Source organism: Odontesthes bonariensis, chromosome 3 (genome assembly GCF_027942865.1).
Source record: "Odontesthes bonariensis isolate fOdoBon6 chromosome 3, fOdoBon6.hap1, whole genome shotgun sequence".
Classification (NCBI taxonomy): Eukaryota; Metazoa; Chordata; class Actinopteri; order Atheriniformes; family Atherinopsidae; genus Odontesthes; species Odontesthes bonariensis.
Genome location: NC_134508.1, coordinates 42281940 through 42303819, shown reverse-complemented (window position 1 = coordinate 42303819; position 21880 = coordinate 42281940). Strand labels below are relative to the sequence as shown.

The 21880-nt window shown below is 40.6% G+C and overlaps 1 protein-coding gene across 1 annotated transcript; it reads left to right on the top strand.

The window, feature by feature from the left end:
• On the top strand, positions 1 to 21867 carry znf831 (zinc finger protein 831). Its single transcript, XM_075461856.1, has 4 exons — positions 1 to 510; positions 1981 to 6190; positions 8605 to 8858; positions 18711 to 21867. Exons 2-4 carry the CDS (start codon positions 2029 to 2031, stop codon positions 19596 to 19598), a joined length of 5304 nt encoding a protein of 1767 aa, XP_075317971.1. The 5' UTR covers positions 1 to 510; positions 1981 to 2028; the 3' UTR covers positions 19599 to 21867.
• The last annotated feature ends 13 nt before the right edge of the window (positions 21868 to 21880 follow it).

Here is a 21880-nt window from a genome sequence, read left to right as displayed (position 1 = left end):
AACAGTAGATGTTAAAATCAGTTACTCAGCTGTTGAGGGTAAGTTTGCTTTGCCACAGCACTTCCCCTGACAGGCAGTTGCTTTCATTTCCTTGAATAACACTTTGTCTCAGCCCTAAGTTCTTCCATCTGTGCTCTAGGCCACTCTGGCCACTCTTGTCAGTCTTTCACTCCTGCTGATCTCTTTATGCAATTTACGTTTTCATCTTGTCCTCCGGAAGTCTTTGTTTGATAGCTACCCACCCAGCCCTTCTCCTTCCCTCACTCTACTCCCCTCTGCCTGTGTTTCAGTGTGTGCATCTTCGCACTCTCATTTGCATTTCTTCCGCTTCCTCGTGACAAGAAACAGTTCATGTCAAAGAGCCGTGAGAGAAAATCAGATTGGAGAGGAACACACAACGGGAATGGCAGAACAGCTTACAATGAACAGGTACACTGAGGATGGGGCTGCCCAGTGTAGGGGGCTTTCAATCCTGGATAATTCACCCTGATCTGAGTATGGAGAAAAACCGTAAGTGACTTCTTTTTTTGTCCTGAACTGTTGCATTTGAGTTTAGGCACGGCATGTTCTGATTTCTTTTTGTATATTTATGTATATTTATATATTTCTTACCAGCACCATGTAATGGCAACAATCCTAGATATATCCTTTTCATACTCTACTTTGATGAAGTCAGAGCTGGAAATAAAATGAATAGACTAGATAAGATGGAACAAGACATTTTAATTTCTCACAGTCACAAGAAATCAGAAAGTTCAAGGGTCTTTCACTCCTCTTATTTACATTTCAATGCTAGTCATATTTGCAAATGTTTGTTCCAACTGGCAGTAGAAGCTGTTGTTTAGTACAGTGTAACCTTCTTTTAAACCCATTCCACCCAGGACACATATTTTTAAGATGACTAAAAGTGCTTGTAAAAAGAAAAAAAACATCTCAACAGTTACATTTCTGCCCTGAGTTGCAGCATGTGTAATTATGACATATTTACATAGCTGTAAGGAAGTGACAGCGCATTTCAGAATGAGGGTGCATTTACATACAGTCAATAATGTTGTAAAAGTAAGGCATCTGTACACAGTGCTCTTTCTTTACTCAGCCAAATATGATCAGAAAGAAACTTCCCTCAGTTCGCAAAAACACAAAAAGTCTGGCTGTTCTCAAGCTGTACAACCAACAAAGAAAGTGCTCCGAACCCACTGTACCTCTGTTGTTTTGGGCAAAATCACTGAATGCACGAAGAAGCATCACAGCAGAAAGAAAATCCAATTATCTTTCTCTAGTATACACTTGTTTGTCATTTCTTGTCTGTGGCTTTACACTTTGACAAGTTTGCACTGATAAGCACTAATATGAAATCCTGTCAGTAGACAGAGCCACCACATGTGACTGAGAGCATCAGGGGTATGCCATATAATTGGTGCAGACTGGTGACCGAGACAACAGCTCATTTCAGCAGACATATTTCATTTGGGAGGATAAAAGCTTCTGATGTACTGTATGAGTGTGTTTTTCTCACTCCTTCATCGCTGTCCTCATGTGACTCACTCAACTACATCAGCCCCTGCTTCTGTCTGCTGCATGTTTGTGTTTCACTGCGTGTTTTTTTTTCATCCTATCCACTGCCTGCACACAAAATATATCTGAAGAGAACCTGCCCCACCTGCACTTAAAATTGTGCAGCAGAGATTCAGATGCCTCCACTCTCAGTGACATCACTCAGATGTGTATGTGTTTTTATTTTTGTACCAGAACCTAACTGCATAACATCACTTTGTAGATTTGATCACAATGTAAAATTTAGACTGGATTTACCTTAATGTGCTTACGAGCTTTACAAGCCACCTGTCCTTGGTTGTACTACTTATCTGTCTTCAGTAAGAGCTTAATTTTTTTCTTTACATCCCCTCTCAAACAGACTAATACGTCTCTACTGATCTGAGGCAAAGCAAAAGTCTAATACAAACTGTTCTTATCTTACAGGTAATTAGAGACCTGGCATCGGTTCATCACGACAGCAGCAGTGTTACCATGGAGACTGGCAAGCTGGGATTGGCAAGTGTTCCAGTACACATCAGCTCTGTTGCAGCACAGGCAGAGAAAAGGATGGACATCCAGGCCCCCCTAACGGCTGTTTACATCCACACAGTGCCTGCTTTACCAGCGCAGTCCTACCCACAGCCTCCTGCTGCTGCCCAGAAGCCAGCCACGCTCCATCTGGCCATGCCACCGCTCTACTCCAAGGAGACGCTCCCCATTCTGACTCTGCATATTGCTGGTGGGCTGCAGTCTCAGCCGGGACTGAGTCTGACACCTGCTGCTCCTGCAGCGAAACCCAAATCTGCGGGAAAGCACGTGTGTCCTCATTGCGGACGGGACTGTATGAAGCCTAGTGTGCTCGAGAAACATCTCCGTTGCCACACCGGGGAGCGGCCATACCCCTGCACCACTTGTGGAGTTTCTTTTAAAACTCAGAGCAACCTCTACAAACACAGACGCACACAGGCACATGCCCGTCTCTCATCTGAGTCAGAACACAGCAGCGTGGACAGCATGTCCAGCTCAAGAGACACCTGCACCTCCAGTTTATCTCTGGATGATCGTAGTGAAGAGTTGGGCAGCATGGAGAAAAAAGCCAGACTACCTGAGAGCACCACTCCAGCCAGTACCACAAAGACCTATTCTGTACAGACACATGGTTCTTTCAGTGAACAGAAAGAGCTGAGCTCCACCATTCACATTACAGAAACAAATGGGAGTGAAAAGGTAACAAAGGAAGAGGATAAACAGATGGTGGAAACTGCAACATCACCTTTGACTGTTAGTCGACATCTTCCCCTTCAGAGACAAGAAGCCATGCTGTTCTCCAAGCATTGGGAGAACTCTGTGTCTAGAGGAAAATCGCAGAGTCACGAGAGCACAGACTCCGGTTTTAGTGAGAGTAGTGATCACTATCCAAGTCCCAGCAGTGTTTTACCTGAACATAGTATGGATTCCCTCACTGAAACGAACAAGGAATATCTTGAAAAAATGACCAGCACACACACATCTTCAGAAAGATGCCACAGTGGACAGGAGCCCAAAGAGACAGTAAGAGAGCAGGAGCAGAAGCTGCTGGAGGAGCGAATAACAAAGCTGATTTCAGAGAACACAGCAGTTGTTGAGGACAAACAACTTGAGAACGTGAGGCCACGGAAGACAGTTCTGTCAAAGCAGGGTAGCATTGACCTTCCCATGCCATACACCTACAAGGACTCCTTTCACTTTGACATGAAGATCAATCCAACTCAGAGTATTGGTTTACAAAGACACAGCAAGCCCGGATTGTATAATTCTGTGCCCACTCAGCAATCCTCCACAATGGAGCGTGCCCCCTTAACCCGCAGCAATTCCCTCCCCTTCAGTGTTACCCTTCTGCAGCCCGAGAAAAGCAGCCCAACTTCTTATAAGAGCGATTATGTAACACTCGTCCGGAGGGGAAGCTCTGGCCAGATCAACCCAACGAGTTTTGCAATGAGGCCTGTTAGTCAGCACTCATCTACCCACCGCCCACTTGTCCGGCAGACTGCTGTAGACTGCAACCACGCAACAGACGGTCTTTTCACAAATTCATCTGTGGAAGAGGCGTGCGCTGGCAGTCTCAGCTTCGACGGAGACGGAGGTGACATTTGTGAAGAGCCAAACAGCAGAAAGTTCCGGAGGAAGAAACCACAAAAGCTTTCTTACAAGTGGTACATGTACAGGGGAGGGACGTTTAAAAGGTTCTACAATGAAAAAATTGGTGACAGCAACACTTTTAAAGGCAGGAAATGTTCAACGAGCCCAGAGGTTGCTCAGGGTCCACAAAAAACAGTGTCAGTGGTTCCTAAGAAGACAGTAACAACAACAGGCTCAACGATAAACTTCACAAAGAGCAGTGTGGTGGTGGGCCATCCTTCTGACAGTCTACAGGATTTGAATCCTCAAAGCAGTCATCTTAACAGCTCCGTCAAAGCTCCAGCTAGGAAAAATGTATCACTATCAGTATTGCCATTGCCTACTACTGGATCACTGGTTAGCTGCAAAACAGAGTGTGTTAGCAGAACAGAGGCTGGGAGACTGGTTCATTTTGAAAAATATACTGACTCCACATCGCAACTCTGTGAAGCCCATATTCCCTCTGACAGGAAAAAGCAAAGAACTGATGACAAAATAACCCCCCCCCTGGAGACGTTAACTGACCCAAACACACTGACTCATCCCCCTCCCTCTGTGACTGGTACTTTACCTCCACAGGATACAAATCTCACGTTTGTAAGCCCTCAAAACAATCCTAAACATACTGAGCTCAAAGGAGCTCTCTTTTTGCCAAGCAAACTCACTGCAAATGTGCTGTCGGTTAGCAGCCCACCGACCACTTCCATCCCCTCTGCTGCCAAGAACAGCTTCCTGCCTAAATACCAGCTCAAGTTACCGAATGCTCCTGAACCTGATTCCAAAGATTCACAGCGATTTGTGGATCAACCCAAAGTAAGTGATGACTGTCCTCCCACTCCTGCTCTCTTATCTATTCCCACTGACCAAACTTTACTTGCAAAGAATTTTGGAAATGCCATTGTTTCATCCTTGATGGAAACTTGTGCCACACAAGACCAGCTTGTCTTGCCTTGCGCAGTCAAAACTCTTTGTCAGAGTGGAACATCAAAACTTCGTCAAAGTTTAGCATCTAGTCTAGCTGTGGTGCACAGGCAATTTGCAGCACCCACAAAAACCACAAGCTGCCTTCAAGATTATCAGACAGGATTATGCAGCACTTTGATGCATCCTTTCAAATCTGCAGCTAACTCAATGCTTTTACAGTTACCCGGATCTCTTGCACCTGCAGCTGCGAACGGATCTTTAACCACAGTGAGCAATCAGACATCTGCTACCATAGCTCTCACACAATCTCATTCTCATCTCAGCCCTAACCCTCCACTGCACCACATGCAACTCTCAACAGCCTCAGGCTCGACAAACCCTGGAAACGGAGCACATGTTGGCTCAAACACCCCGATTGTGCCTTGTCCGATTATACCATTTGACCAGCCAGCTAAGAAGGTATTTCATGTGCACACAGCAGACCTCCAGATCTGCCTCCAGATCATATCTGATGAGCAGCTGGCCCTTCTTGCACCTCAAATTGAGCATCCATCAAGTACTGTCCTGTCTCAAAGATGTGAAATTGAAGGAATATCCCCGGAAGTTGCCCAGAAGAAAGCTCAAAGTGTCAAAGTGGGAAATAGCAGTGAAGGAGGGTACAACAAACAGCCAGGAAATCAAAGGAAGACTGATGAGAGAAAGTCTTTGCCAACGCTCAACACAGAGAGAAATACACCTCCACTCTCTGTACAGTTTGTGAAAGGGGAGCCAGCTCCCCACCTGTCTGAACACAGCACTACCACTCAGGCTGCAGCATCAGCTGGATCTAACTCTCCACACCCACACAAGTACGGTCATATAAACAGGGTCCCACAACCCCAGAGCTCTGCAGGCAATGTTATGTCAACTGCTGCTTCACTTAGAAGTATAAACTCAGGAGAGAGCCAAACTGCAGAGACTGAAACAGCTCTCTCTTGGAGCCGCTGTGCTGAGGAGCAGTTTTTTCCAGACAGGAGGATCAGCCAAGATGGAACAGTCTCACAAACACTTTCTGGCCAACACAAGCTCAGTGTGACCTCTCTTTCCACCAGAACAGTAAATCAGAACGACATGAAAAGTGAACAACTGGGTAAAGAAAGCCAACACAAACTTCAAACACAAAATCAAGGAGCCTCATGTAATGCAAACACACTGATAAGCAGTAGGTCACCAAGTGTGGAATACCTTTGTCAGGCCAACACTGCTGCATGCGTTGATGGGTCAGTCAATAAGTGCAAAGCTCCAAGACAGCTGAACACACACAGATCTATCTACTGTGGTCATCAAGAAGAACCTACATTAAGTCAGAGTCAGAATTTATCCAAATATACAAAGATGCAATGTAACAGAGTGGGACCTTCAAACAAATTCTCCCCCTCTTTGGAAATGACTTCACGTGAATCGCAGGATGTAACCAGCTCAGAGAATCCAGAAAAACACGCCGGTCAGTCTACCTCTCTGTTTTCTGACATCCGGTTGGAAAGACTCAAAGACAGTCCAGTTGGGTGCACAACCATTCAGGGCCCAACTACAGGTATATATGACTCTCTTTTAATTTTGAATTTTTTTAAAAATTTTGTTTATTTGACAGGGCCAATACAATCAGACATAGTTACAAATCAAAGCTTGTAGCTGATGTGATGCATACAGAGTACAGCAACAAGTGCTAATTTACAACTCCCGTCCCTGGTTAGTCTTTTCTGTGCTGACACAAGACCTAAAATAGACATTAATTTACATAAAACATTAACAGTGCAGTTCAAACTTTCATCTCATTCATTCACTCTCACATTTTTACAAGTTAGTACAGTTCTGATTTGTTTTAAGCCAAAATTTAAGTTTAAAGGTGAACAATTTAAACTCACTGATGGACTTAATATCTGTAGGCAGTGAGTTCCAGAGTTTACAGCTTTTGTAAGAAAAGACCGACTGTCCAAACGATGTTCTGCACTTAGGGATTGCACAGTTGTTTGGAGCAATTGTGTTGGGTATCTGTATATTATTTATCGTATATGGACTGTTGAGGACATAAAGTGCAAAAATGCCTCATCAACGTGGATTACTGTGCACTGATGCTTGGGACAAATAACTTACTTTTAGGGTGTTTACATACACACATTACATTGGGTGAAAAGTTGACATCTTTTTATGTACAGTACAGAACCCAAGGCTAATTCCAGGATAATGTAGCAATGATACAAATAAAAACAAAACAACAAAAAAAAAAAGTAGTGCATTTTAGTCAGCCATATTTACTCATTATATACATAATGTTATCAGTGCTAAATCACCAAATGCTAAATAAGGATGCTGAGAACCCCAGGACCCACAGTTGATTAATATATTCAACATTTATTCAATCAGGAAAAAGATTTGGGATTTAAATTCCTGGTCAAGACATTAAATTCCAGGGCAGCAGCTCAGATCAGCTGTAGCCATAACAGTACACACAATTAGCTGATAGCAAAGTGAATAAATGAAAACAATCAAAAGCTAACAGGACTGTGTTGAACTTGTTAATTTTCTTTTAATAGCATATTTAGATTAATTTGTTCTCAAATTGGTGCTATATAGATCATTGAAATGAAAGGGTCAAAACTAAACAAACATGAAACATTACATCCTTTTATCATCACATTAATCACAAATTTAGCTTTGATCGACAATAACATTCACAGCCAGACGTCTTTTTCTCAAATTCAAATCTGAATTTACCTGAATTAACAGAAACCTTCTGCACAGGGGCGATTTTAGGATCTGGTCTTTAGGGGTGCCCAGCCCCCAGTGCACATTATTTCTCACTAATTGAGGCAAACTAGTACATTTATAAATATTGGAGCCGTATTAGTTTTGCTTTGAGTAGTGTTTTCCCCTACAACATTAAATTTTGACCTCTTCATTTCAAAAGACTGTGGCTTGACAGGGATAACAGAGAGCCTGAGACAAATATTGAAGATAACTCAACATTTATTTTGGGAGTAAAGAGTTAAAACAAAAACAAATGCTAGAAAATAAATAAAATGGTCACTAAAATAATGCATCCTTGAGCAAAAAAAAAAGTGTTTTTGCATAATATAATATTTGAAAAATGTGCTTAGCCAGGGGGTGCCAAGCTTGGCACCACTAAAAATACCCTAGCATCGCCCCTGCTTCTGCATTTATCTGAGGGATATGAATTTGTAGGTAAGATGAGAGAGTCCACAAGAACCTTACTTTCCAATATCAAATGAGGGACTTCAAGAGGGACAGGGTTTTTAGTTCATCTTGTGTAACTAGTTTAAAAACTATTACGTTTACATTTTACTCACTTTACTATGGCAAGAAAAGGGATGAGACACTTATATACACTCTGTGTTTGTATCAACTGACATATTTAAAACTTACCAAATGTAAAGAAAGACTCCCTTTTGAACACAAGATGGCAGCAAATGATTGCAAGTCTGTGAAAAAGGAGGCCTTATTTGAAAGTGTTTTATCATCCTGCAGAATCACAAAAAAACATATACTGGTATCCTCGCAAATTTAGTCAAAAATGATTAAATTGGAAGTGATAGGGCATAAAATCCATTGCTATTGTTCCTACAAAAATATATTCAGTTTATTTGAATTAACATGAGTTTTCAGGAGTCTGAGTGGATCCTCCAAATTTCCAAAATGCTTAGACACCGTCAGAAACACAGAGAAGGACTTAAGTGACAGCGGAAGATAAACACATTGTTTAAATGAGCCTACAGATACGATTCTCTGTAGAGAGGAAAAGTCCTTTAATGGTCAATATCAACATAAGTATTTTGAACACTGTTTGCTCCAACTTTCCTGTTGCTTTCAAATGTGTCTATTGTTTAAAGAAAGACCTGAAAACCCGCGAGACTGACGAATAATCAGAGAAACTGTGGATTCAGAAGTTTAAAGAAAGCAACTGCTTTTCATTTGTTTTTGTTCCCTGAGGGCTTCTGGAGGGAGCCTCCCTGGTGGAATGTGGAGCCCAGAAGGATCTGCAGACACTGGACCATGCAAGGACTCCTGTGCAGCCAGAGAGCACAGACCGGAGATCAAAAGAGAGCCTAGGGGAGGCAGAGACGCACCACCAGAGCTGGGAGGAACGGAGAGGTGGGGGGGTGACTGGAGAGGACAAGAACAGAACAATCAAGTCAGACAAAGTAACAGAGTCTCACTGCAGATACATTGTGACTAAGTCAGAGGTGAGACATGCACACTGAACGTTTATGACACAAAGATTTTTTTCCCCAGTGTTTACAATATGCATACTGATTTACTTTGAAGTACTTCAAAGACAAATGACTGCATATCTTTTCAATCCAATCCAGTTCATTCACAGAGTGCCACATCACAACAATTGTCATCTCAAGGCACTTCAAATATATGGTCCAATTTAAGACAATTATAATGCAATTAATTGTAATACAATCACATTCCATTAAAGTCAAAGTAACTCAAATCCAAATTAGTCCAAAAGATGCGTAGCTAAGGAAGCATGTGGACTGCATCCAAACTTCTCTTTGCACAAGGCGACGGTGGAAGTCTGAAGTTGTTGTTCTGAATTGTCATAATTCTACTTCTGATACCAAAAAAATAATTTAGCAATGTATTTTTTCAGTACTTTGTAATTCTGACAATTCAAAATGTATTTCTAGATGTAATCATAAATCTTAAGTTGGAACGTGTTGATGGTGGCTTCTAAAATTACAGACCGTGCTGAGAAAACAGATGAACACATCATGCTTCTTAACTGTCATAAATGATGGCCTAACATACCTCATGATTTAGCTGATTTTCCCTTTACCCTTTATCCTGTTTTTGGAAGACTAGAGTCCCATCCCTACATAGAATTTAAGATATTTGTAGAATTATTGCGGAGGTAACTGAAGCTGTTATGGCCGCACATTTTGGCCCAACACCTTCGTCACATTTGTCTGACTGTGATGCACAATTGTATGTTATATTCAGGTATGGCACTTTAGTACCTTTTTCTCCTTTGCATTTTTCTGACAACACTAGCTATTGATTATTTTTTAAATAAGCTGCTTCCTGCTTCTGAAGAGTGCAGACGTGTTTCTGCTTCCTCCTGCTGCTTATTGCTTTATTTGCTTTTAAATCATTTTTCTTCTTTCCACAAGTCTTGGATATAATTTTATTCTTTTTCTTTTAAGTGAACCAAGACTTTTTTAACTCATTGGCTGCCAGCCATTTTCAGTTCAGAGAGACCCATACTGCCAAGTGTTTTTCAGTATTTTGACTGATTTTCCAAGACCCACAGAAAAGTGTGTCTTATGACTATGTACACACCGAAATTACCAAACGAAAGAGTAGACTCTCTTCTTTCATCAGGAAAAAAAAGTTTGTTTCTACCATTTTCAGTCCTTTAGTAATAGACAGTAGAACATAGGTTGGTTTCACCAAAAACAGCTGTTTGACCAAAAAAACGGAGAAAACGAGCTTCTTCTTTTTTTGTGCAAAGTGGCACTGCTGCCACCTTGCGGGTAATTTTGCCAGTACATTCTCTGTTTAGTGTTTACAAGCCTAAGATTTAGTGACAAACTCCGCTAGATTGTCCCCCAGCCCGCTCCGTTAAAAAACGCAATTGACGTCTTTAGACGTCTTTGGCAGTCAGCGTGTTTTTTTTAAACTGACGTCTATAGACGTCAATGGCACCGAAAGAGTTAATCATTTTTATCAGAAAGTCATCTGGAAACTGTCGTGTGGAAATTCCGTTGCAGCTTCCTGCTTTTGGATGAGCTCAGCTAACTGAAGCCAATTAGCAGCAAGATGCCTCCCTTTTCCACTGACGATTACCACAAGCTACTCCAGAAGATAGCAATACTGGAAACAAAAATTAATCGGCTTGAAGTGAACATGGAGATAAATGGACAATATGGGAATGAAACTACTCTGCCAGTATCCCAAAACACTGAAAGGGAGCAGGCTAACAGGAAGCTAACCGGCACCACCCAGACACGGCAGGAGTCTGGTGTAAATGGAAAATATTCAACCAGTCCTCCCTGGAACTCCCTTGGTGCTAAGCCAAAACACTACAAATCGCCTCCCTCAGATGTGGGAAGACGGTTATCAGGCAGAACCCAACACCTGGAGACCCACAATGACTCAGAGTGGCCTGCACTATCACACAGGATTGTCTCTACCCCGATACCAAAGAAAAAGCAACGATGGACCGAGACCACCACCAAAACCAGGAGCAAATTGCCACAAGACACAGGAATTCAGCTAGAGAACAGATTTGCTCCACTTTCTCAAAATCCTGACTCTCCAAAAGAATGCTCATCTCCCAAGACCGGAGAAAGGTATGAGGCTAAATTATATGCTAAAAGGCCACAGAAAGAGCTAACCACTGGGCCTCAAACTCTGATAGTGGGTGACGGAGCTGTGAATGAGATAAAACGTCTTTGCAGCAAGAAAAAGACCAAAATACTCTGTTTTAGTAACGACATGTTGTCTGATATCTCAAAGAAGATCCTGGACATTGTTGCTGAGCATCCGACACTGAAATCTCTCATCATACACACAGGAGCCCTTGATGTTGTGAAACAACAATTGGAGGTATTAAAACAAGACTTTATGGACCTGGTAAACAAAGTTCGATGCACAAGTACAGAGGTGTTTTTCAGTGGACCTCTACCAACAGTTTGGCAAGGAGATGAGAGATTCAGCAGACTGATGATGCTAAACAGATGGCTCAAAGACATGTGTGCTGCTCAATTTAATGTACTTTATTGACAATTTCGACATCTTTTGGGGACACAGGCACCTCTTTAAGGCAGATGGATTTCACCTTAACAAGTCAGGAGCTCAGTTGCTAAGCTCCAACATTTTTTACTCTCTGCGTCACACACCAGCAGCCCCTATCAAGGACAAGACAGGACAAAATGTTCCAAAACGACAGATAAGACAATGCTCTGGTGAGGGCGCTGAGACAAGGACTGACCATGGAGGACAGCAGATCCAGAAAGAACCTGCAACGTCATCATCCTCACCCCAAGATAAGGAGTCTTCACCAGCCCCAACAGCCCAACAAGTGGAGTCTTCACCAGCCCTGGCAGTCCAACAGGCGGAGTCTCCCCCAGCCCCAGTGGGAAACCCCCAGCCTTCGCCCCCCCAGACCCCACAAAGCCCCCTGCTCTCTCCACTCAGTCTGGACTCCTCACTTCTGGATTTCCCGGACAGGATGAAGAGCTTTCTCAATATTGGAATACAATTGACACCACGCCAAAATCCCATATTCTTCCCCCCTAACATCCCACCTCATCCAGCCCCTCCCATTCCACCACGTCCATCACGTTGGAAACAACCCTCAAACAAAAGTCACCAAGCCCCCCCACCTCCTCTGAATCATCATATCTGTGAGTCTGACTGATATGTGCCGGGTCCAGGCTGTAATACTGATATCAAGAATGCTCTTCCCCAGATAAAGTCAGGGCCCTATGGAGTTCAGACAGCCTTTTCAATCCCTGTGATGACAGGTAACAGAAAAGTGGTCAAACTGGTGAGAAATAAAAAAGGTTCAGTTAAATCTACCAATCTATTGAATATGGTGTGTCAACCCCGAAACGCACCAGTATCACCTGTTGTCTCCACGAGATTAGCCCTACTCAATATCAGATCACTAGCCAACAAATCCCTCTTAGTAAATGACATGATCATGACCTATAATCTAGACTTTTTATTTCTTAGTGAAACATGGCTGACTGAATGTAGCTGTGATACCATTCTCAATGAGGCAGCACCAACAAATTTCAGTTTTATCAATAAGTGTCGAAGTGGTAAGAAGGGCGGGGGAGTTGCCGCCGTTTTTAAATCAGTCTTTCAGTGCAAAGAAATTTTACTTGGTGATTTTAGCTCTTTTGAATATCTCTGTTTTTTAGTTTTATGTTTTAGGTCATGTTTGGTTTTTAGATCACGTCTTAGTCATGTCTTAGTTTAGTTTTAGTTTTCCCATGTTTTAGTTTCCCTGCACTTAGTTCATTCAATGCACCTGTGTTTTCCCCATCAGCTGCACTCTATCCCTAATCACCCTCCACAGTATTTAGTTTCCAGGTCCCCTCATTGTTTTGTGAGATCCTTACCCGTCAACATCCTCCATGCCATGCCACGACCCAGTTAAGTGGTTTTTCTCCATGCTATGCCAGGTGTTTTGTTTTGTTAAATAATTATTCCACAGTTTAGGTTCTTTTTAATCCGGCTCAGCCGCGCTTTTTGTTTGAACTTTGTTTTTGTAAATAAATCAAGTTTGCTTTTTTGAATATCCGTGTCCTTTTCACACCACCCAAACTGACACTTTGATGAGTTTGCTGAACTGCTGTCAGTTATCTGCACTGACTATAACTTTTTTATCATAACAGGGGATTTTAACATTCACATGGACAATAACAGGGACACTAATGCCAAAGAACTCTGCTCTCTACTTGACACTTTTGGCCTCCTTAACATGTGAATGGGCCCACACATACTCGAGGCCACACACTGGATCTGGTTATCTCTAAAGGTGTTGACATTTCTTCTGTTGATATCAAGGACTTGGCGCTCTCTGATCATTTCCGTGTGTTCTCTGACTTGCAGTTAACTCCAAACATTCAGTTAACTCGTGTGTCTGTTAGAAAAAGGTACATAAATGAGAATACCAGTGCTAAGTTTATGGAAGTTATAGCTATGTCATCAACTGCGAGTGCAGAGACAGTTGATGAACTCTTAGATAACTTTAACTTGAAAATCTCAAATGTGATGGATACTGTTGCACCTGTTAAAAATAAGATGATCTTGAGCAGAAAGCGAACACCATGGAGGAACACTATGATGGTAAAGGGCTTGAAAACAGAATGCAGGAAAGCAGAGCGTAAATGGCGAAAAACTAAACTTCAAATTCACCATGACCTCTACAAACAAAGTCTTTGTAATTTTAAACACGGGTTACTCCGGGCTAGACAGCAACACTTATCTGAAATGATTAATAAGAACATCAACAACACTCATGCTCTGTTTGCTATGGTTAATAAGCTGACACCCCCCCCCCCCCCCCCCCCAAAACAGATAGTTCCAGAACTCTGTTCCACAGTAAAATGCAATGAATTTGCTTGTTTTTTCAATGAATAAATCAAATCTATAAGGCTAATTATCAACATAAATCAGCAAAATAATAAAATGACGCAATCCTTAAAACCACCTAGGAATCAATCAACTATGATGTCAGAATTCAATACCGTTGACCAAAAAACCATAGAAGAAACAGTCCAGCATCTTAAACCATCGACATCCTGTCTTGACACAATGCCATCTGACTTCTTTAAAACTATTGTAAGAACAATCCAAACAGATTTGCAGCAAATAATAAACTGCTCACTTCAATCAGGCACGTTTCCTAAACCCTTAAAAGTAGCTGCCATCAAGCCACTTCTAAAAAAGAGAACATTGGATGCTTCCATTTTAACCAACTACAGACAAGATTGTTGAGAAAGTGGTTTTTAATCAACTCAGTATATTCTTGAACTCCAGTGGACTCCTTGACAAATTTCAGTCAGGCTTCCGACCTCACCACAGTACAGAAACGGCTCTTATTAATGTGTTGAATGACATAAGGTTGAACACTGACTCAGGCAAGGTGTCAGTTCTGGTATTGTTGGATCTCAGTGCTGCATTTGACACTGTGGATCAAGGTATACTGCTGAACAGGTTGGAAACCTGGGCAGGACTCATCGGGACAGTCCTAGAATGGTTCAGGTCCTACTTGGAGGAGCGGAGTTATTTTGTGACTATTGGAAGTAATCAATCTGATCGAGTGGCTATGACATGTGGAGTTCCTCAGGGGTCAGTTCTTGGACCCCTTCTGTTTACTCTATACATGCTGTCTCTGGGTCAAATTCTGAAGAACTCTAAAGTCAACTACCACAGCTATGCAGATGACACACAGATATATCTCGCACTGTCTCCAGATGACTGCAGTCCTATAGAGTCATTGTGCGACTGCTTAGAGCAAGTCAAAAAGTGGATGAACCAAAATTTCCTTCAGTTAAATCAAGAAAAAACTGAGGTCATTGTGTTTGGCAACAAAGAGAAGAGGTTTGCTGTCAGTAAACATCTTGAGTCACTGTCTCTAGAAACTAAAGACCAAGTCCGGAACCTCGGCGTGCTGATAAACTCAGACCTGACCTTCAACAATCATATCAAATCAGTCACCAAATCAGCCTTTTATCAACTTAAGAACATATCCAGAATTAAGGGTTTCATGTCCCTAACAGATCAGGAGAAGCTGATTCATGCTTTCATCTCCAACAGACTTGACTACTGTAACGGTCTTCTGACTGGACCCCCCCCCCCCAGAACGCTGCAGCCCGAATTTTAACCAGAACAAAGAGATCAGATCACATCACCCCAGTTCTCAAGTCTTCACATTGGCTCCCGGTCAGATACAGAATAGATTTTAAAGTTCTGCTACTCGTCTACAAATCACAGAATGGTTTAGGTCCAGAATACATGAATGACATGCTGGTAGAGTATAAACCCAGCAGAGCTCTGAGATCTGCTGACTCAGGTCAGATAGTGGAGCCCAGAGTTCAAACTAGACACGGTGAAGCAGCTTTTAGCTGTTATGCTGCACACAACTGGAACAAACTACCAGCAGAACTGAAATCAGCCACAACTGTAAGCACTTTTAAATCCAGGTTAAAAACATTTCTCTTTCGGGGTGCTTATGGTTGAGTTTATATCTTTCTTTTTCCCCTCTTCTTTGATTGCGTTTAACTGTGTTTTTAATTTTTATTCTATGTTTTTTCCTCTTTAAATTGCTGCTTTATGCTGTTCTTTTAAATGCCTTGTCTTTATGTAAAGCACATTGAGTTGCCTGTGGTATGAAATGCGCTATATAAATAAAGATGCCTTGGCTTAAATTAAGATCTTACATGAAAATCAATGAAAACTCTTCTAAAAAAAAAAAAAGAATAGGACCAACTTTGGGGCACTTGTCAGACATGTGATTAACCATTGATCAAAATATTAATGTTACTAGCAGTACAATAGCATGACAATAATAGTTAGGTAATCCTCACAATTCATGATGTAATCAGTTAAAACAGTTCATTGAAAATACAAGCGGTATAATCTATACCGTAGTTTAGATTTGCTACAGTTGTTGTAGGTCAAATAAGATGAAGCTTCTTTAAAAGCTCTACAGACTGTAAAAAAAGCGCTCCTCACTGGTGTCTAAAAGAGAAAAGGGTTGTGACCTTCTTTCATTTGGTGTATCAGTGGTTTAAAATGATTGTCTATAATGCATTGTGTAATGATTATTTAACTCTTGATTGTTAGGAGCTTGTTAAGAATATTTGTCCCTGTAAAAGGCCCAAATGAGCAAACTGTTTGATAGTTGACAGAAAGCAAAGAGTAACTACCACAAATTTTGTTGTACAGCATTATTTGAGAAAAAAAATTATTTTCATTTGTTTTAGTAGAGGCAGAAGTGGGGCGACTTGAAGTTACACACATGACTGGCAGCCAGGAAACCCAAATTAATTTCTCATCTGACAGAAGTGAAATTTCCCCTTTTTTTCAGTTGCTTTTGCTTTCATTCTTTTTTTCTGTCATGTTTGGGTGTCTAAACTATCAGATTCGGTTTAGGCACTAAAAACATATTGGCTCACCTGATAATGGATCCTCACAGAATGTGTATCACATAGAAGAAATCTCCAAACCAAACTCGGTTGATAAATGATACAAAAATCCATTCATCTATTTTCTATATCCGCTTAAAGCAATACTATGTAACTTCTCAAAAAGCCCATTATGGAGCTCCCCCTACAGACTTGGAGGTAATGTATGGTTAAGACACTGTCGTAAATCTCTTTCTCTTCCTTGCTTCATCAGTCAACGCCTTCTTCTGTTTCTTCGGTGCCTCTGCCATGATGATCGTACTGACAATGTTGCGCTAGCTTAGCCTTATACCTGGGAGCGTGAGAGGGGTCTATTTGTTTTTACGGTAGGTGTGCCAGAGAGCAAGTCGAAGTACTTCCGCTCAGCTCCCGGGCCGCTCCAGCAAAGTTACATAGCGCAGTTATTCCAACTGAGACCCCCGAAGGGCATAGGAGACAGGCCAATCGTAATATTAAAACTCATTCCAGCCGCACAATTTTTTTCAAGCTGTTATTTTAAGGTAGAAATGTTACATAGTATTGCTTTAATTCAATTCAGGGTCACAGGCCACACAGAGACAAACAAGACAAACAACCGTGCTCTGATACAAAAATGACACACAAAACAAACTTACCAAGAATGCTCACAATTCTTTCCAATCCAGCATTCTTTCTGAATACTTTTGAATTATTTTTATTTCTCACCCACAAATCCCTCAAATATTTAGAATGAACTTATTTGGGGATTCTCTGGTTGCAGATTTAAGGCATAATGCATCATAGACTTGTTGTTCATGTTTTTAAAATAATTTACCAAGAAAGCAGATACAGTCAAACCAGAATTTGCTTTTTTCTTATTAAATTGTTGCTGTGCAAAAAATTGATAATCCTTCTAGATGTGACAAAACAAGAAAGACTGCAGTGTAAGGAAAAGAAAAGAAAGATTTACACAACATGGCAAATATAGTAAACAAAAAGGTACATTGCTGTCCGTTATAATTGATATATTATTTATTACCCTTTTACCAAATTAGAACCATCACAAATCTGTTATAGCAATACCGGAACGAATCAGCTGACAGCAATTACACAACAAAAAGTTGTTATGTCAGAATTTCTTCCATTGTATCAAAACTTCACGATGTGCAACCCAAAATCAGAAAAAGTTGGGATGGTATGAAAACTTGAAATAGATAAATGAATAAACAAAGACAGTATGAGCTAAAGACACTGCATTTCTTTCTTAATATACATACATACACTCAGACCTGTAGAAAGTTGAGACAGTAAATCTTTTATTTCTTTATAATGCCGCCATTCGTTCTCACAATATGTAAAAGAAGTTGTGGTATTTAGGATAAAAAATAAAAAATAAATCGATAAAGCAGCTGTCATTTTGTACCATTCTCCCTGCAAATATGTGTGGTACAGCACAGGTTTGCACTTGTGGTTATATCAGCTATTGATGAATGACGGTTCTTGATTCAGGACAGTCTGTGGAATTTGAAGAACATGCTTTTTAAAATGTTTTAATGATTTTTATCACACATTTGAGAACAAACCATCTTTGTTCCTGAATGGATGCTGCATTTATATACAAAACCATGATCACAATCACCTGTTGACGTTAACTGTTTACAAAGAAGACACACAAAAGAAAACAGTCAAAGTAATTCGCAGTATAAGTGTGTGTAACATTAACTCACCGAACACTGTAACTCGTAGAACCAGCACAGATTTGTTCTAAATTTAATAAAACACTGACATATAGGAACGAAATTGACTTTTATGGCATTCCGCCTCTGCATGATAAAGTTAGCCTTTCATAATCAAGCTAAGCTTTCCATGAACTTTGAACACAAAACAATAAAAGGTCCTGAAGAACTGTTTAAAAACACGTTCATTTAATCATTTGGGGGATCTTAAGAATTGTGTCTTGAGACATCTTTGAGTGGGCAACAGGGTCACAGTTGTCTGTCATGTCAATAAGTTTAACTTTACATGGTTGTGTCAGACAAATGTGACTTTTTTTTTCTTTAATAGAGCCTGGACCACATTGGCATTTACAGAAAATAATTGTATATGAACTAGAATTAATATGAATTTCAATTGTTTGTTTTAATCTTTTCATTCGTGCATGTCAGTGTTTGCTTTTGGATCAGTTGTGTCAAAATACTGTACTTGGTCAAAATTACATTTGTCACACTAGCTGGGCTGGCCTGAAAATGTATGTAAGATGTGTCCCCTACTTATTCCTTAACTCTTTTCTATGAGAATGGAGAAAATACTCTAAGGGTTAATGCAGAAAGCTAATGTGAAAGTTCGATGGAGGGAGGACAGTAACTGTAATATCATGGTGTCTTGGTGGTAATATTTCTCCTTATGTTCTTCATTTATTAACAGGGAGAAGACACAAAGGTCCAGGTGGATTCCTTTAAAAACTCCTGTCTGTCTGAACAGCATCATCAGTATTTTTCCCAGACACAGTCAGGAATGTCTGAGTGCCCTCCACCAACTTCTAAGGAAGCTCCAAACACATCAAATATCCTTGATTTCCCGCCCAGCAGCATTCATACTAGCCTATTCAATTCACCGCCTCTAGAAATGAACCAGTTCTATCTCTCGCAACAGAACTGGGGGAGCAGCATCATCTATAACCCACAAACACGGGTCTTACATGAATCCAATACAAGCCAACGCATAATAGCACAGGCTCATTTATCAGAAACCGAAAATATTTTCTCAAGAACTGAGTTGTGTCTTCAACAAACTCATTCATTCACACATGAACACCAAAAGCAAACCAGCATCAGTCTTTCAGCTCAGCAAGAAAATGCCACGGCAGGTAACAACACAGCTGTAAGCTCCAGTGATATTTTAACTTCAGGAAGTCGCAAAAACCCAAGTCTCTCACCTGATTTTGTAACATTATCATCCACACACCCCAGCAGAGTTTCTCAGTTCTGCAGAACTACTACTGGATTGACAGGAGACATACAAATGTCACAGAACTACCAGAACACTGGGTCTCCATCAAAGCCGTTTACATATCTGAAAACTGAGGAGAAACAAGACTCTATAGATATGGCACCAAATGACTACACGTGTCAGAGCAGTAATTCTGGGAGACCTGACATTACCAGCAAATACCAGTCCGTTTTTATGGCTGGGTCGCTATCTGGCCACCAACCTACTGAGTGTCTTATCAGTGGAGTGAGGCCTGTGCAGAGCTGTTACACAGAAGACACCAGCAGCAGTGATGATGAGGGAAAGCTTATCATCGAGCTTTAAGGAATACATATCACATACACATACACATTCACATACAGTACGGTGCCAAAGTCTTGAGCCACCCCTCAGATTACTTTCTTGTAATTTTTGAAAGTGGTCTTGAAGAATAGTTCTCCAGGCTTTCTGAAGGTCTTCCAAAGTTGTTTTCCTCATTTTCAGTCCAGTCCTTGTACCTGATCATTTCCAGAGGAATTTAGTCATTTGTTTGTTAAGCAACTATACACTGACCTATGAACACTTGACACTTTGTTTCTAGCAGACTGTCAAAAAGATGACAAATTTGTTACCATTTCTTGAGTTCCATCCACAGAAAAGATCAAAGATACCAGTTGGACAGGTTGAAAAAAATATTCTACATTAACAAGGGCATTCCCAAAGAGCTATTAGCCAAATACCTGACATGTCTCAGCCTGGCATGTTGTTCTGAAAAAAAATCTAAGGAAACTGTACAAGCAGAGGACAAAAGAAGAATATATGTCTTTGCAGCAAAGAGGAGTGGCTCCAGACTTTTTGCTTTACATCTGCTGTTTGAAATTTTATTTGTTGTACACATCTTACAGATGCAATTTGCTAAGGAGGAAGAAATTATTACAATGGTTGAGTTAATTCAGCAGGCAGAGCCACTGAACCCCACAAGAAAAGTAAAAAGATCCTTAAATGCGAATGACAAAATAATCAAAATGACTTCAATATTTTGAGTACACTACCATGAAGACTATATAATTCTATAAAGTATAAAGACTATACGATAGTAATACTATAATATGATGAAGTTATAAGGTAAGTTTGTGTTATATTGTACATAATAAAAAACAATATAACCTCTTATCTCCTTGCTGTAATTCTAAATCTGATTATTTTCACCTGAAAAACCACTTACAGAACCACAATCACTGGCACATGTGTCACTTGTTAACTAATAGCTACTAATGTAGCATAAAAATGTAGATTTAATTTCCATTTACCTGGTGTGAGTATGAAAGTAGCTATGGGGTTAGTCATCTGGGGTTAATGTGTAACACCCAAAAGTCTGAATAACAAGAGACGTTCTCACTGACAGCAGGACACATGTAGGAACATGGTCACATACCCGGAAACCCACAACAAGCCAGCAACCAGGCTTGCAAATCACTCTGAAAGTAAATTTGAAAATATAAACTGCTTAAAGAATATCAATGACATGCTATTTTCTTTTTTTACCATGTTATTTATGAAATGGAAGGCTATTGGTATGTTGGCAAAATAGTTTATTAAGCTATAAACTAACATCTTATGAGTTTTTTTTTAATCAAAACTAGATAATCTAGTTTAACTAAAGCTACAGAAATAAGTATGTGCAGTAACAGAATGAAGGTTCCCAATTCACATACACCTCTGTTTATTCTTCTTTGCTATCTTACAATCATCACAATTTGAAATCCCCCTTTAATTGGGAATAATTTGCAGTGGCTGGAAAACAGCAGGGTTTTCTTTTTGTGTGCGTCTGTGTTCACAGGAAGTGTGCAAGCTTTACTTCATCAGCTCTCTTTTATTTTACCCCATATGTTTTTGCTTAGCTTTGAGGCTGTAAACAGGAAAAACGTCTCTTTTCTGTGGTTTAACTAAACCAGTGAGATTAATTCTGCCTTGAAGAAATTATGTGTGACTTGACTTCTATCCTTCTCAAACATGCACACAAACAACACTCATATGTGCACACACAGATATAATTTGCCATAATATGTGTCTACCTTCCCACACTGACACCCGCTTATAAATTGCACTCTAATCTTCCCAGACAACATCTGTTTATGTGAATCATGTATACACGCTGCCAAATAGCCATGAAACCAATCTATGCTGCCAATCAGTGAGTCAGGCGCTGGCTGCAGAGCCACAACCTCCTAACAAGTCTCAGCTTTGTAATGACTCAGCAGCTATAAAAAGGCACAAAGAACAGGAAATGTGGTTATGTGTAACATTTCTGTAGATAAAGCACTCCTCTTGCCACTGATGGTCATAAAACCTTTTGCACCTGACAGGTGAATTTAGTGTTGAATCTGCATCACCTTCAGGGTGTCTGTACAGGCCTGTTTTGACACGATAGATGAGTTGATTTTGCTGTTTGACACATGAGAAAGTGTCAAACAGCAAGTGCTTGATCAAGTTTAAAGCTGATTTATTATTGTTACAAATTGTTTTTTTGCTTTTCCCCCCCCATATATAGCTCCTTGTTACAGATTGCGTAAGTAAGCATAATGGACAAAACCAATAAATTCATGTCAAACTAAGTGCACACTGTT